The sequence below is a fragment of the Aethalodelphis obliquidens genome, unplaced genomic scaffold (assembly GCF_003676395.1).
Source record: "Aethalodelphis obliquidens isolate GAN/ISIS:26980383/991018 unplaced genomic scaffold, ASM367639v1 scaffold11, whole genome shotgun sequence".
Classification (NCBI taxonomy): Eukaryota; Metazoa; Chordata; class Mammalia; order Artiodactyla; family Delphinidae; genus Aethalodelphis; species Aethalodelphis obliquidens.
Window position 1 is genome coordinate 21,027,095 of NW_020837955.1, and position 17,693 is coordinate 21,044,787.

The window sequence follows — 17,693 nt, forward strand, 5'->3', positions numbered from 1 at the left end:
TTAATAAAGAAATTTAAGGCTTAGAAAAAAACCCACCACTGGCAGGTTTTAGAACTTGTTCTCTGATTACTAGATTTCTCTGGCTTTGTGATGCATTTCTCGCCTTTATCTCTTTGGTGTTTTAGATGCTTTCTTTTTTCTTCTCTTCTCTTCTCTTCTTTTCTCCTTTTGCCTGACTTACAGTGTGTTGGGTGTTTTCATTTTTCTCTGATTAAATCTGTCATGAAAACCTGGAATCATGAAGCTAGTAGATGGTTTGCAAAGTTCTTAGGTGTGCCTGTTGCTGTATAACTTTTTATTGTTACAATTTGACCTCTCAGAATTAGAATCCAAGATTTAAACCAGTCTAGAGCAGTTGTCTTCAAACTTGGCTGAGTATTAGAACTTCCCGGGGAATTTTTCAAAATACACTTACTTCTCTAGCTACTACAGTTAAGCTTCCACATCCCTTTTCACAGCTGCTAGAGAAGTTAGTGCTGACTTGTAAAGGGTAATTGTCACCGAGTCTTTAAATTTTTACTTTGTGTTCAAAGTTGGAAAAGGAATTATTAATGTGATATAAAATTTCAGTAACTTATGTTGAACATGTAGCTTAATGTAGGTTAGAAAAAAGATCATCTGAAATGTTATAGGATTCATGGTTGATTATAGTACTTACATTTTTATAATTTTAAGTGGTAAGGATTGTTTTGTGTGAAGGTTGGCATTGCTGATTACATATGTTGGATCATAACTTAGAATTCCTAAGAAAATTATGAACTTTTGTTCTCTTTGAGTATTTTTACAGTACTTATATTCTGTTTTTTCAGAACCTTATAAAAACTGTTTCTCCCCCCGCATATTTTCCAAAATATTTTGCTTTTTAATTTTTTTAAAAAGGAAACACCCTTTACAAATACCTGTGTCTAAAATTGCAATGTTACTCAAGTATTATACAAGCAGGAATCTTTTGTTGAGAGAGTAGATTTATAATTCTAAAAGGTTTGTATCAATGAAATATGATGTTTAAGAATCTTAATGAGGAAGAGTAAATTTGAAAATGACAAGTAATGGTACGTTTTTAAAATAGACTTCAAATGAGACCTTTGATTTATCAAAAATTTTATAGGATAAATATTGAAAATTTTCTTTAGTATTTCATAGCAACTGGATATTCTTCTAGATTGTCTAAAATTTTTGAACATTCTACACTTGTACAATAGAAAAAAGTGTTTCCCATATTAGAAAAAAACGAAATGCACATCTTTTTGAAAAAGTTTTAAAACATATTTGAGTGCATTTGAACTTGTTCAGTATTGCAAAGGGTACATATGACGTCACTCAATTTAAATGCCAGTTATGTGCTCTTAGTAAACATCTTCAGTATAATGATATGAGCGTTAATGTTAAAGTTAAATGATCTTGAGCTACATCATTTTACAGAGCAAGAAACGACAATATGACCAAGAGATTGAGAATCTAGAAAAACAGCAGAAACAGACTATTGAACGTCTAGAACAAGAACACACAAATCGCTTACGAGATGAAGCCAAACGCATTAAAGGTGAACAAGAGAAAGAGTTGTACAAATTTCAGAATATGTTAAAGAACCGAAAGAAAGAGGTAAGTGTAACTACTGTTTTTAATGTACACTTAAGACTGTCTAAGGAATTAAGATAATACTTGGTAGTTAAATGGCACTCATTCATTTTTTTTTTTGGTCTTCCCAGCAGTTATGTAGGGTAGTAGTAAGGTCAGATGTTATCTCATTTTACTGCCAAGAAAACTGGAGTAGAAGAGGTTTTAATGGCCTGTTCAAGTTCACAAACTATTATTAAATGTCCAGCTAACCCTTGAACCAAGTCTTCAAATTGAGTGTAATCCATTTTCCTTTCAACCTATCACTTCTCCTTTATTAATGCAACATTTAAGGCCTGACATAGTAATGTTTTTTTTCAAGAAAGCATACTATGTTCTGTTTGCCGGTGGCAATAATAATTCATCTTAATATTTATTTGTAATATTTAATTCTTGCTTAAAAATTTTTTTTCTCTTGATTAGCTTGATTACCTTTCTTAGACTTTGTGTCAAAACAAAAGCTGAGTAAGCTGAAATTTGAAATAATATCTTTAAGTTTATCAAATTGTGAGATACTTTGAAGAATCACAGGTGGAAAATATCTGTAAAGTCATTTGATTATAATGAATTTTTTCATTTTTCCTGAAACTGTTCCATATTGTCATAGAATCTATTTGTGGTATTATTTACCATGAAAGATTGTCATTGTTTCAGAAAGAGGATTTACATATTGTATTAGTGTGTCTTTTTCTTCCCCAATTAAAATAACACTAAGAGAGCTTTTACATATTAGCAGTTTTGAGAGATAATTTTATAATTTATTCTGTTCCTTTAGTGTAAGAGGAGAATTTATCTTTTCATGATATGAAAGACCCCAGGACAATATTATGATCAGTTTTATTAGTTTTGGAACACACTAATATCAGCCAAACTAGTGAATACATTTTCACTTTTGTTGCATGTCCCAAGTACTCAGATTCATTGATTTTAACAATGAAATTATGCAGATAATGGAACATCATTTTGCTGAACTTGAGGATCTGCTTTAAAAAGGATAGAATCAAGCGTTAATAAATACAGTGCATTCTATGATTTCTTTAGGTAAAGATAAATGAAATGGTATATAGCCTTTTGATTTGGCTACCATTTCTAAAAATTACTGTTTTATTACTGTTTATTATATTTTATATAGAATTGCTCTATATACCATGATGTATGCCTTTACTGTATTAACTAAATATTAATTTTCTTGAAACCATGAGTAGTTTTTATTAAGAGGTTATTTTTTAATATCAGGTTAAATTTTGTAGGCAAGTATATGATTTAATTATAGATATATAGAAGTTTCTAGTTATTGTTACTGTTTTGGACTAGGAGAGGTTTAGCCAGAGAACATGTTTGAGATAGCGATATGCATATTTTAAATAATTCTATTCTGTATTTTTTTCCTTACCGCTAAACTTCTTGCATTTGGGGAGTCTCTTCTTTTTCATGGTGATTTGGTTTCATGAGAGATTACTGATGGGAAATTTTAAATACACTATGTTAAATCAAAATCAGTCTCTTTCACAGACCATCAATGGCGTGTGGTGATTTGGAATCTGGTTGCTTTTGGTGCTTCTACTTATAAACACGTGATCGTCTTTCGTAGTTGGATTACAGATCTATTGTTAGGTGGAATACATATCTAGGGTTTTGAAATGATTGAAAGAAGGAGCTCTAAAATACACTTCATTTTATAATATACTTTATTTGGTATAATAAATCATAGCATATAAACTTACTTTATGAGGGGTTATATTACTGATTTTAAAGCTGACAATTGATTTTGGCTTAAATTATCAGCAAAGGAGAATGTTTTTCTAATCTAATCCCAAAATCATCAGATGTGTTCATTTTTATTGCACCATATATAAAATAGTTTATTATGAAAAAAGAAAACTTAGTGTCCATTTGTCTCTCCTTTGTGTATTCTAATGCTTACTTTCCCTTTTGTTTTTCTTTTGATCTCATTAAGTGGATTTCATTTAGAATTATTTCATTGGTTTTATCAAGCCAATTATGAAATTTTACAGATTTATAAATGAATGGCATTTGTTTTCCTTATATCCAATATTTCAGACAATGTCAGTAGATATGTTTATAATTTTATGATCTTTCAAGGTCAGTTGAGTTTATCACCTTTAGTTCAGCGTTAGCGTTGCAAGTAATTCTTTACTGATTGTCTTAGGATCTAAAGAGAGAAAGATATGTAGGGATAATTAAGCAACTAATTTTCCTTATATGGTGTAATGTCCCTTTCTGCACTGAGATTAAGCATGTTCTATCCTTTCATTCTTTTTCACCAAACTAACACCTGTGCTAATGCATGTTGAAAGGAGCTTTTTAACAACTTGACTTCACTTGTAGCTTGTCTGCTCACATAAATGCTTGCTGTGGAGAAAGTGTTTTTCCCCACCTCCTGCATGCTTATACACTGTAGGTTATAAATGAAGTGGAGAAAGCACCCAAAGAGCTGAGAAAAGAGCTCATGAAACGCAGGAAAGAGGAGCTTGCACAAAGCCAGCATGCTCAGGTAACAGCAGCAGCTTAATGCTACTAAAAACAGAAAGCGGCAATATTCTCACAGCTCAGTAAACCATGGTTGAAAGGGTAAATTCGGTACTTATGTGATGTTGACGTCTCCTTATACAAAGGTTCCCAGGGCATTCTTTATGTAGTACTAAATTCACACTAATGGTGACATTTAAGTTGCTAACGTGAAATTAAGTGAAATGTTTGGAAAGCTGACTCCAGATGAAATAAACGTGTATGTTAATGTATAATCCACTGTATTCTTATTTTAATCATGATGGAAGCTTGTATTTAAGTGGTAATGTCAATGGTTGATAGAAGATTTTTAGGGCAAAAGAATATAGAGGGTGAGTATATAAGCTTTATGCATACAAAAGGAATGCATATTTAAAAGGCCATTAATTCGGGAGTCCCCTTATGGCCTGGTGGTTAGGATTCCGGGCTTTCACTGCTGTGGCTTGGGTTCCTTCCCTGGTCGGGGGAACTGAGATCCTGCAAGCCTGGTAAATGGTAATGTTAAATGGTAGATCAAATACTTATTACTGTTAAACTCAACAATGTAAGCAACTTAAAACCAGATTTTAAATGTTAAGTATGTTGTTTTTCTTTTTGGTTCAGAATCCAGCAGTTACAAAAATAGACAGTTTTTACCTATATAAACCTGATTCTAGATTATGATAAGGCTGAGCCAATTGATGGGTGAATTCTCTACAAAATAGATAAATTGGTATTTTCAACAGACTTTTCTAGAAGTATCTCACATGAGTATGAGGTCTTTTATACTTGGGATCACCTTTCTTTTAATTAAGCTTGCACTCAGCTGGGAGGCAAAGAGAGAAGTGAGCTCAGTTTGTAGTTACAGATGTTAATGAAAGGAAGAAGAGACATGGATTATTTATTTGTTGCTTTAAATTATCTTTTTAATGTGGGTTTTATGTAATTTAAAAAGTGGTTCCCAGACTTGGATTTTATAGATTCATGAAAAGAAACATAGAAGCAACAAAACCCTTTGGGAGGCATGACAAATGGGTTGCCATTAAAAATTTTTTTTGTTTTTGACAAGGAAGGTTATTTGAAACTGCCCTTTATTTGTCACCATCATTTCAAAAGAGAGATGATTTTAACACCATGAAAAATAAGGAAACTGTCTCAGAATTTAAAATTTTAATAAAACTAGCCTATTTGAATAAATGTAGTTGTTTTTTTCTTCCTGTGAGCCAATGAGAATTTTTGTCTTGGCCTGGGATGGGGATTACTCCAAGCACACCTCGTTTTATTGCTCTTCACCTTATTGCGCTTTTGCAGTATTGTGTTTTTTACAAATTGAAGGTTCGTGCAGCCCTGCATTGGGCAAGTCTGTCAGCACCATTTTTCCAGCAGCTTTGCTCACTTCGTGCCTCTGTGTCACATTTTGGTAATACTCACAATATTTCAAACTTTTTCATTATTATATTTGTTATGATGATCTGTGATCTTTGATGTTACTACTATGACTTGCTGAAGGCTCAGGTGATGGTTAGCATTTTTTAGCAATAAACTACTTTTTAATTAAGGTATGTATGTTTTTTAGACATAATGCTATTGCACACTTTAATAGACTACAGCGTAAACATAGCTTATATATTTGGGAAACTGAAAAATTCATGTGACTTGCTTTATTGCGGTGGTCTAGAGCCGAACCTACAGCATCTCCAAGGTATGCCTGTAGTTAAGGTGATAATACCAAACACAGCATTTACTGTATGGCACATACTGTTCTAAATGCTTTACCTATATGAACTCATTTAACCTCACAACACAGGAGGTAGTTACTCATATTACCCCCGTTCTACAGGTGAGGGAACTAAAGCACAGGAGGTTGAATGACTCTCCTACGTTCACGCATTTGGTTAGTGGTAGAGCCAGAATTCTCATCTAGGCAAGTTTGGCTCTATGTTTCATACACTGAACCACCGCATCATACTGCCTCTTGTATTTAAGCTACCCCTTCTGTGCCTAATCTAAATTATTGGCTTGGCCCAGTGGTTGTTGGCCATGTCTTATTAATAGGTGAAGAGGAAGTCCTTGCTGGCCACACATCAATTTTGGGGTAATTTGGATTTCAAACCAGAAGATAACAATTTGGTTTAGCGTAAAGGAATGTAAAGTTTTTAATTCCAAAAGGTAATATGTCAGACTCCAGAGTTGAAATTGAGGATTTAGTGTTGAATGGTAAGTGATCCAATGCTTTAATAAAACTTTGTTGGTGATTTTTCATATAATTTGAGGGGCTAGCCTGTATTTTCCAACTAAAGCTGAAAGCAGTAGTAAATTTCTATCTGTAAATTTAATGAAGAATTTAGTAATCTAACAAATTTCAAAAGTATTTCTATTTAGCTACCACTTTTGATGAAGGTGTTAACACATGATAACTTGAGTCTAATATTTTAAACTTTTTAAAGAGTTTATGAATAATAGCCATATGGTCGTGGAACTAGAATGTATTTGATCATCTAGTCCAGTGGTTTTCAAACTGTACTCTCGGGAGCTCTTGAGTTTGGAAGAAGCATCTCGAGAATCCTTCAAAAAGTGAGGACAGGGCTTCCCTGGTGGCGCAGTGGTTGAGAGTCCGCCTGCCGATGCAGGGGACGCGGGTTCGTGCCCTGGTCCGGGAAGATCCCACATGCCGTGGAGCGGCTGGGCCCGTGAGCCATGGCCGCTGGGCCTGCACATCCGGAGTCTGTGCTCCGCAATGGGAGAGGCCACAACAGTGAGAGGCCCGCGTACCGCAAAACAAAAACAAAAACAAAAAAAAGGACAGTAGGGCTCTGGGCCCCTGCTTCCAGAGCAGGACCACTTTACATCTGTTTTATAAACTGAGATTGTTTTGGTGAGTTTTTTAAAAAGAGAGTTCAACTGGTTTAAAAACAATGGCAGCAAATTAGAGTTTGGAAACCACTGATCTAGTTCAAATCCTTCATTTTACAGATGAGAAAGAGACCCCTTTGTTAAGTGACTTGTTCCAGGCCTCAGGAAACTCTGCGTTTGTATAATTATTCTTTCCATTTACAAAAAGTCATTCAGCTCTATTCTTACCTGGGAAGTGCGTTGTATTCTGATCCACAGGGCGTTGCTCAGGTCATGATTCAGTCTTTTCAGTTGTCATCTTGTGCAGTCTTCAACGCCCAAATGCAGGACGTAAGTCCCGCGTGCCTTGTAGGAGGGTGCCTTCTTCTGTTTTACCTGCTTTTTCTTTGGCTCACATGTGCCTTTTCATTGTTAGCTTCATTTGTTGTAAATCTAGAAGATTGATAGATGACAATGTCAGTGATGACAGTAGTAATAACCTGACATGAACTTTATAGTACAGTATTCTTTGAAGAGTTCACATTTGATTCTCGTTGCCAACCCCTAATATAGGGATGGAGTGTATCTGTTTTACAGATGAGGAAATCGAGGCACAGAAGACTAAGTGATTTGCCTAAAGTCACAAAAGAGATTAGTGGTAGAGCTGGAACTAGAACACTTCTCCTACAGTGTTCTTTTTTCTGTCTACACCACCACAAATTTTAATCTGAGATTTTCACCTTTTTCAAGAAATATCTTCTCAATAGTATTTTATGAACTTTGCACATGTGAGAAATTGAATGCTGTGGTTAGATTTTTATCTTCGTGTGAAGTGACATTTTGATTGCCTATATGTTTATGTAGATGTTTTAATTATGGATATGGTCAGAAAAGCCATGTTAAAAGTGGTGATTTTAGTTCCATTTAGTTTTCCCTGTTCAAATTGTCCATAATGAATGGTGGGTTGCTATTCTCCATGTTGCAGTTTTAAATTAAGTCTGGAGTTCCAGGCTGTATTCTTTCTCACAGTTTCTATAGGGAAATGACTAGCTTATTTAACACTGTAATTTTTGTTTGTGATGTTTGATATACACAACTGGAGTAGATAGAATACAGCTTGATTTCAACCCCTCCTTCCCCCTCCTGAAATTATTTATTTATTTATTTATTTATATTATTGTCAGCCATTGGACTCTATAGTTTTCTGAAAGAGTAGTCAAAATGTTAATTATTTTTTGACGAGAGGGAGAAATTATGAATTACGAACACTTTTCTGATCATTACCATTTTTAGCTTTTAAGTTAAAGTGACCAGATGATGTACAAATAGTGCCACGTATCATAACCCTTTCTTAGAGTTTTCTAGAACCCAAAGCTGTATTTTTAATGTTCACAGTTATCTAATAGGATAAGATTCCTTATCAGAATTAAAACTTGTACATTTAAAGAACACTCATTTTACAATTTCTGTGTCCATTTTGAAATTGTTACTCTTAGTGATCAAATTGATCTGTTATTATTTTTTTAAATGAGTGTAATTTGTGCAGTCTTTTTGGAATGTAAGATCACTTTTCTTTTAGATCCTAAGAGTAATTTCTAATTACAGATTCCACTGTGAATGTATTATACTTGGCTTTTGAAGTTAGGAAATTTAATGAAAGCTCAGTGATATTAAATTTTCATTTCTTTTGTGGTAATAAAATATATTAATGTGTAAGGGACCTTTTCGGTAGTTTTTGGCCTTAATATAAAAAAAAATCAAATGTGCAGTATTCTTGACTGTGTAATCATCCACACTCTGCTTGATTCTTCAAGTCCATAGCTCTGTAAGGCAGCTGGTGTCTTTGCAAACTCTGATGGTTAGGAAACGCTTCCATACATTGCCTGCCTTGACCTGTTGATCTTTATTTACCTTCTGGAGCAGCACAGTGCTAGTTCTGCCCGCTTCTGTATAACAATCTTAGCTCCTTTTTCCTCATATACTGGCCGCTTCAGGGCATGCTTTTGTAGTTCCTTGTCATTCATTTTGAGTCTTGAACTCTGGACCCTTATTCCTTGCTTTGAGTTCTCTGTGGTTTACTTTTGAACTTTTCAAAGTATGTTACTAAGGGAAGGGACCCACTACTCTTTATATGGGCTGACAGATAAAACCAATTTGGGACCAATAGAGTGGAAACTCCTTGAAGGCAGTACTGTCTTTTATTAATTTTAGTAACCCTGTAAGTAGTACAGTCCCCAGCATTTACTAAGTGCTTAATAAAGGTTTTCTTTGATCTGAACTCTTATCTTGTTTAATTTAGACATAAATATAATAATATGACCAAAAACTGCATTGACAAGAAATCACGTTCACTTTTTTAGTGGCACTGGCTTATACAGTTGACCCTTGAACACCTCAGGTATTGGGATGCTGACCTTCCGCGCAATTGAAAATTCACATATAGTTTTACAGTTGGCCCTCCGCATCTGTGGTTCCACATCTGGACATTCATCCAACCATAGAATGTGTAGTACTGCAGTACATACTTAGTGAAAAACTCCACGTTTAAGTGGACCCACACAGTTCAAACCTGTGTTGTTCAAGGGTCCACTGTGTTTACCTTTTTTAGTTTCATGTAAATATTTATTTGCCCCATCTTTTACACTTGATTTTTTTGATAAATATAAATGTAATATTTTTATTTATGATAATCTGGACCCATTATTTCTGTCCACACAGATATTTTTTAAAAGTTCTTTATGCAAACTAGTGGTAAATATGTTGAACAAAAGAAAACTTTTGATATATCTGCAGGTTATATTGTTTATTAAACAAGTTTGCACATAGAAATTTCACAATGAAATTAGAGAATCAATTTAATTTTTATTACAAATGGTATTTACTGTAGGAAAAGAGAAGCTTGACAACTTACTTTGTTATAACTGCTTATAAGATAGGATGGAGATTTTTGCATCTCTTTAAATAAAGCTCAAAAGCCTTATTCTAGATAGTTGAATTTAAATATTCATTGAGTTTTTATTTTTTTCTTTGCTGTGATAAAGCGATGTAGGTGACTGTAGTCAAGTTGGCAGTTGTAAATTTTTTTTGTATAAATTTGCTCAGCATTTATTATATCTACGGAACTGACAACTTGCGTGATATTTTTGATTAACGACACATAAGTACATTTCCTGTCCCCAGTACATAAGACCATAGCTCAATAAAAACAAAAGTACATGTTATTCCACTTGCAACTGGCAATTGTATTTTATAGAGACAGTTTATTAGTCTTATACAGTAGCAACTGTATATTTGTATTTATGCTAAAATACAAATCATGATGTAGATGAGACAGCAGCATTTGTGACAACAAACTAACAGGATGTCATGGATGGTAAGACCTGATTCTCACCTCCAGAGAAACAGTAGTAAGACAAGCATCTTGAGGAGCACTGCTGACTCACTCTTTGTGCACTGAAGACCAGGCTGGTAGTGATCTAGATCCTGTCAGACTCTGTCCAAGGCCTAAAAAATAGTTCCAAAATGGATCTTGAGGTTTTATATCTCTTAGATGTGCAAGAGGAGGGATTACAGGTGAAGTGCTGCTCAACCCCAAATTTCTAAATCTATACTCAAATTGATCAGAATACCCTTGAGCTGACCACAAACTGCTGTAACAGCCAAGAGAGGGATGGGGAGCCAAATGTTTACTGGCAAAATTTGCATTTCTTCAATTTGAGTATGCTTCCTTTCCTTCTGCAAATGTATAATCTAGCATAATGACCATAAGTCACTTCAGCCTTCCCTTTCCTTACACAGTAATTGAAGGATTTTTTTTGAAAGTATAAGTTTGGCATTCGGGCAAAAATAGTATGTACTCAGTAAATACTGTTGAATGAATGAGTGAATCCCTTACATGTTGGTAGAATTCTCTGATTATAAGGAATTTTGTTTGTAGAGTCATAAAATGTTAACTCATTTTCCTATTTCTAGTTCACACTTCTCTAGCAATGCATTATTTCTCATTAAATCCTTAAAGTATTGTTCTTTTTAGGCACAGGCTAAAGATACAGAATCTGTCTTTCTCTGTTAGTGTAGCCATGGTATGGCTTCGTCTTTATTAATAGAAAAATAGAGAGTTTAAAATCCCGATATGTTTTTCTTGTTTGCTCTTTATTGCCTCTCTTCCTGAAAGACATTTCTTGTTTATTCTTGTTTTGTCCACACTCTAGTGAAATGAATAGTCAGTTTTAGAAACTGTAAATTTATTTTTTTTCCCAAAGATGTAGGGCATTTTAATTATGAGTGGGTTATGGATGTCTTTTGTATGTGTTATTCTTAATAGTTTAGAATATTATGTATTCTAGTACTTCCTTTCTGGGCTTGAATTGGGTGACTAATACATTTATGTTATGTCTATACTATATAATTTTGGTGATTTTTAAATCTAGTTGACTTTAGAAACTTGGTTCAGAAATCTTGTTAATCACTAATATATACAGAGGTATAGATAAATGGATGTTTTGCTCAGTAGATACTTATTAACTGATGGTTAACTATGTCTAATAGGAACAAGAGTTTGTTCAGAAGCAACAACAAGAATTAGATGGCTCTCTGAAAAAGATCATCCAACAGCAGAAGGCAGAGTTAGCCAATATTGAAAGAGAGTGCCTGAATAACAAACAACAGCTCATGAGAGGTATATGAAATTATGCAGCATATGTATGTATATATATATCTCAAAACATTGCAGAGATATACCTTGGAAATTATTTGAATGTTTTCTTTTGCTAGAGTGGTAGAGGGAAAGATGAAGCAACTTAAATAAGAGGAAAATACTTTATAAAATTAAGAAATACTGCAATAGAAGTGAACATAAACATATAATCCTTAAGACATCTTTTTTGTCCAGATGATGGTAGAAATATACCTGAATAATTTTATGTACTCATTATGCCCTACAGTGTTGGTATACTTAAATTGGCTACATGATAGAATGGAATTTTAAGCACTTGTTTCCCCTAACAAATACCTTATATTTTTTTTCTTTCTCATTAAGATGATTAAATGGAATTTTGGTGTTGTGGGTAGGGCATTCTCTGTTTACAGGACATCAGAGCAGAACGGAAAGTGGTAATGGATATTATCTTTATGTTGATAATATTGCATCTATAGCTCAGAATGTCCGTGTGTATTAATTAGTGTATTAGAACACTTGTATGTAAATATTAAAATGAAGACCAAAGTACATTAGTAAAAAGAGCAAAGTTACATTTTGAAATTGCTTTCTTCTTCTAGCTAGAGAAGCTGCAATTTGGGAGCTTGAAGAACGACACTTACAAGAAAAACACCAGCTGCTCAAACAGCAACTTAAAGATCAGTATTTTATGCAAAGACATCAGCTACTTAAGCGCCATGAGAAGGTTAATGAAAGGAAAATTTGTTCACTTTTTTGTTCATTTTAAAGTGTGCAGAGCTATTTATTTTTGAAACTTATATTTTTTACAGAATAAAGTTCAGGTTTCCTTTCTTTTATCCTAAAATTTCTTTGAAATTTGGAGTAATTAGTTGTATGTTGGTCACGATTGCAAACTCTTTTCTACAAATTCCAAGGAAGGTAACTAATTACAATGCTTAAAGACCTCTTATACATTATAATCTTCATCTTGTCTTTCAGAGTTAGCTATTTTGGCTCCATTTATGGTTCAGGTATCTTAAAAATGTGGACTCCCTATACTTAGTATACGAGAGTCAATATGAATCTCTTATTACTAATAGCTTATTTTTCTTATAAATTATTTTTTGCCTAGTATTTTGCTGGTTGGTATGCAACAAGGGAGAGAGTAATTTGGGGAAGCAACAGCAAAATGACATGTTTGAGCATACATGTGGGTACTGAGTATTATATCTACATCACTGGACTCTGAAACTTTCTTAGGAAACAGAACAAATGCAGCGTTACAATCAACGACTTATTGAGGAGTTGAAAAACAGACAGACTCAAGAAAGAGCAAGACTGCCTAAGATTCAGCGCAGTGAAGCCAAGACTCGCATGGCCATGTTTAAGAAGAGTTTGAGAATTAACCCAACAGCAACACCAGATCAGGATCGTGAAAAAATTAAACAAGTAAATAAGAAAATTACTCTCTTTAAGTTTAAAAGTTTTGAGTGGCCTTTAGGAGTACCACGTAATTGTGCTGTAAACATTTGGAGCTACCTTGGGCTCGCTGATGTTCACCATGGCTCTGTACACATATGGCATATACCAACTCAATCTCCCCCAGGTGCTGGCCACGGAGAGCTGCTCTCTTCCATGCCCCACACCAGATCCAGGGCTAGGCTGGTCCTAAGACCAGCTCTGGGAATAAGATGACTTGGCCAGCTTTTCAGTCAAACGTGTGGTCTCACTATACTTCTACAGTCACAGATCCCACACGCAAATTAACTGAGGTCACTAAGCAGGTAGGAGGAAGAAGGTTTTAATCAGAAGTCTCTCTCCACCTCCCTACACTCCACCAAAGCCATGACGTAGACTCCAGCTTTGAGTCCCAGCATATTACTACTTGAAGCTTTAGTTTATTGTACTTTAAGCTTTGTTACATTCCCTAATTACACCTTTGGAAGATACAGAAATTACATTACTTGTTAACCATATTTATCTTTTGTTTTTCTTACTTATAGTTTGCCTCTCAAGAAGAAAAGAGGCAGAAAAATGAGAGAATGGCTCAACATCAAAAACATGAAAATCAAATGCGGGATCTTCAGTTGCAATGTGAAGCCAATGTCCGAGAACTGCATCAGCTGCAGGTTAGCTGCAGAAGCATGAATGCAAAGATGGTACTAGATGCACAGTACAGGTGGCTGGTTTTGAGGAAATAATAGCTACTCAGAGTAAGCTGCACATTGCTTGTGAAGATGCTGGGATTTAAAGGTTTTCTTTCCTCTGTAGACCCAAAGGAAGATCAGTTTAGTATCACAGGCACTTGTTTAGAACTTACACAGCCGTGATTAGTATAAACATGAAGCTAATTTATGATCTAAGAAGTTGCATCTTTCGGGCTTCCCTGGTGGCGCAGTGGTTGAGAGTCCGCCTGCCGATGCAGGGGACGCGGGTTCGTGCCCCGGTCCGGGAAGATCCCACATGCCACAGAGCGGCGGGGCCCGTGAGCCATGGCCGCTGAGCCTGCGCGTCTGGAGTCTGTGCTCCGCAAAGGGAGAGGCCGCAAAAGTGAGAGGCCCCGCTACCCAAAAAAAAAAAAAAAAAAAAAAAAAAAAGAAGTTACATCTTTCAAAAGTACTATTGAGAATTTTTAGTGTATTTTGCAAAGAAGATGAACAAAGTTTTAAAAATGATGTAGGCATTTTTTTTATCATTCTGAATTTAAAATTTCTTTTTATTTAAGGAGAAATAGTTCATTTTCTTCAAGGTTTTTGAAAAAGGTGATAAGTATATGAGAATTCTTTTCCTAAGGAATTTAAACATTACTTTAGAGAGGACTGTTTTTGAACCTTACCTGGAGTATGCAGCTCTCTAATATAATATAATATAATATAATGTATTGTAATGTAATATAATTTCTAAAATGTTTACAGTTTCAGAGTAGTGTATACATTGTGGATATGCTACATATTTGCTTAATTTACTAGAGTGGAATAGTTTCTAACCCCATGTTCTGGTACCATTGGATAAAATGCTTGCAAGTTGCCCTCTGAAGTGTCAGTTTTGTGAGTAAACCTTCTTAGAAGGAAAATCAGGATCAAACTACTTCTTTCTATTCAAGTTCTTTTCATATGGATAACAGATCTAGCCTCTAAACTTGCAAAAATGAAGTTATGACTCTTTTCATAATTCTTGGCCTTCGGTTGTTAGAGGAGAATTTCAACCTCAGTAATAGCTTTATGTTTAATGAATACATTATTATTTTGGAAGATAATTGTATTTGTGAAAAATTGCTAACTTGATCTGAAATTTTTTAAATCCAAACTTTATTTTCAGAATGAAAAATGCCACCTCTTGGTTGAGCATGAGACTCAGAAACTAAAGGAGTTAGATGAGGAACACAGCCAAGAATTAAAGGAATGGAGAGAGAAATTGAGACCTAGGAAAAAGGTAATTTTAAAAGCTTTAATTAAAATATGCTTGCATTCATCTATCCCTCCATCCTCCCAGCTATTGGCTCTTTACCTAATATGTGTCAGGAACAGTGTCAGGGACAGGAGACACAGAGATGAAGAGTCAAAGTCCCTGTCCCCGAAAGGTTCAGAATCTAGTTGACAAGCCGTTGCAGATCAGTAGCAGCATTTGTCTGAAGGAGGTAAGCACAAGATACAGAGCAGAGGAGCACAGTGTGCCAGCAAAGGAGGAGGAGTGCATAAGTCTGCTCAGGGAAGTCAGGAAGGGTCAGAGAGGAGATGCCTTGTAAGCCAAGTGAGGCTTGTTAGATGAGTAAGAGCTTGCTAGGAGGACAGACAGATTGGAGTGGAATGGGGGCAATTTAAGTACAGAAAAGAGAATGAGTGAAAATAATGTGTACAGGAATCATAAGTAGCTCCCTATCATTGTAGCATTAGAGGGAGTGTGTGCCTGTGTGTAGGCATTAGGGAGGGAGAGAGGGAAGGGATGACAGCTTTGTCTGGATGGGTCGACTGGAGCCAGATTACACGGCCCTTGTGTGCTGTGTTAATTGACAATTTAGTAAAATAGAGATGGCTTCCTACACCGCGCCAGCCAGCCAGCCAGCCAGCCAGCCAGCCAGCCAGCCAGCCAGCTATCTTCTTTGTTTGCACTTGACTCCCTGCTAGCCTGGTCCAACTGGTCAACCATTTCAACTCTGCCTTTGCTATTACTGTATGATTCTCTCTCTTTGCCAACTGTCAAACTTAAACCTTTATTTTCTCTTGGGCTTCCTGCCTGCTATACATTTCAGTGATTCCTTTCTTCCATTCACCCAATGGGTTAATCAAAGAAATATGTATTTAGCACCTACCATGTGCTAATAGTGTGGCTTTTTAACTTGAATTTTGTTTTTTGTTCCATTTTTGAATAGGTAGTTCATTCATGTGTTTCTGCATTCAAAGGGTACACAGAGGGGTGAAAGTGAGAAGTCCCTTCTCCAGTTCCTCCTTTTACCCTTTGCAGTCTAGCTTTCGCCTCAAATTCCTCCCCAGTTGAATTGGTTGACAGTGGTCACCAGTGGCATTATCTACCTGTTCTTCTTAAAAATCTTCTTAAAATTTTCTTCTCACCTGACCTTTGTGACATACTCTCTTCTTTCTCTGTGCTCTTTCTTTGTCATCTAGTCACCGGAAATGTAGACATTTTCCAGTTTTACACTCTTACCTCTGCTCTTTATCTTGATGATCTTGTAGATTGTCATGGCTTCAGCTGCATGTTTAAGGACAATTCCAAAACTTGTATAGAACATGAATTATAAAGTCATACAGGTCTGGGTTCAGATCTCAGTGCTGACACTGATTAATTTTGTCTCTTAACACTTCTGAGCCCAGTTTTCCTCATTTGTAAAATGAGGATGTTACTACCTCCCTAATTGGGGTTGTTAAGACAGTTAACGGAAGTGATGCGTGTACAGTACTTGTCCCAGGACTTGAGATGTGGTCAGGATCCAGTGAATGGTTGTTATGGTTATTATTTTATTGTTTTTATTATCGGTTCGTGCTTTCAGCTCTCATTTTCCATATGGATGTTCCACTCCTCCTCATTTCATTCATTCTGTCCCATTGTCATCTCATCAAAGGTTTCTTTTTTTGATGACTGTATATAAAATATAGCTTCAATGCCTACCTCGAACACTCTCTATCCCCTCAACCTTTCTTTGTTTTTCTTCATAATATTCATCACCACCAGACACATTTCTTTATTGTGTGTCTTCTCCCACCAGAATGTAAGCTCCTTGAAAGCGGGGACATTATCTCGTTGTTCACTGATATATACCCAGCTTCTGGAACAATTCCTGCACATTGTAAATGATCAGTACATACCTGTTGAATGTTGTTGAACGTTGACTAAAGATTGTAAACTCAGTGGAGATAAAACTAAACTCAAAACCTTTTTTCTTTCATCTCCATCTCATCTTTCCCCCTCTCTCCAGTCCTACCCACCATCAGGTGTTCTTGCTAACATTTCTGTTCTCTTAACTGACATCTAGGCTAGAAACCTGAATTACCTTTCATTTCCATCACACCCCACATTCAATCAGATGACAAATAATTTTGACTCTTATTTCATAATATTTCTCTTTCCCTTTACTGTCTTCCTACTATTGGCTTAAAATTGTTCAGTAATGTCCTAATGGTCCTTCTGGTCTCTTGTTCCCTTTCCTCCTACTTGCCTGCCATCACCAGAGTGTTCATCCTCAAGAGCATCTCTGTTACTGTCATAGTGGTGTTGATAAATCTTCAGTTCCAACAGAGTAGAATATAAACGCCTCACTTTGACTTTGAAGCCTTCATAGTGCCACACTTTGCCCATATCAGCCCTTCTAGCTTCGTCTCCCACCAGCCACTTTGTTCCCGGTTCATGTTCCAGTACTGGGTATAATCACCGTTACTCACAGCAACTCCACAGTTTCCTGCCTCTGTGCATTGTTTCAGCTCACTTTGTCTGGCGTGTCTTCCCCATCCTGTCTGTCAAATTCTTATCTTTCCTTTGAAACTAAGCTCATGGTGTTCCTCTTCTGAGAAACCTTCCTATACTTCCATCTTTTCCTGTACTTTGTATTTTTACAGCAGTACTTCTC

General features: G+C 35.6%; 1 protein-coding gene across 3 annotated transcripts in view; it reads left to right on the forward strand.

Annotated features, from left to right (window-relative positions):
* The window catches only part of SLK (STE20 like kinase), a 56,900-nt gene that overhangs the window by 34,953 nt on the left and 4,254 nt on the right, over positions 1–17,693 (forward strand). Inside the window, exons 12-18 of one of the 3 annotated variants that reach the window (XM_027112521.1) lie at positions 1,423–1,602; positions 4,040–4,132; positions 11,506–11,635; positions 12,235–12,359; positions 12,875–13,063; positions 13,618–13,743; positions 14,933–15,046. In XM_027112521.1, coding sequence (XP_026968322.1) covers positions 1,423–1,602; positions 4,040–4,132; positions 11,506–11,635; positions 12,235–12,359; positions 12,875–13,063; positions 13,618–13,743; positions 14,933–15,046 — 957 coding nt within the window. Of the gene's footprint in view, positions 1–1,422; positions 1,603–4,039; positions 4,133–11,505; positions 11,636–11,995; positions 12,070–12,234; positions 12,360–12,874; positions 13,064–13,617; positions 13,744–14,932; positions 15,047–17,693 lie in introns of those variants that run through there. The other 2 variants (XM_027112522.1, XR_003433913.1) reach the window with 2 other exon arrangements.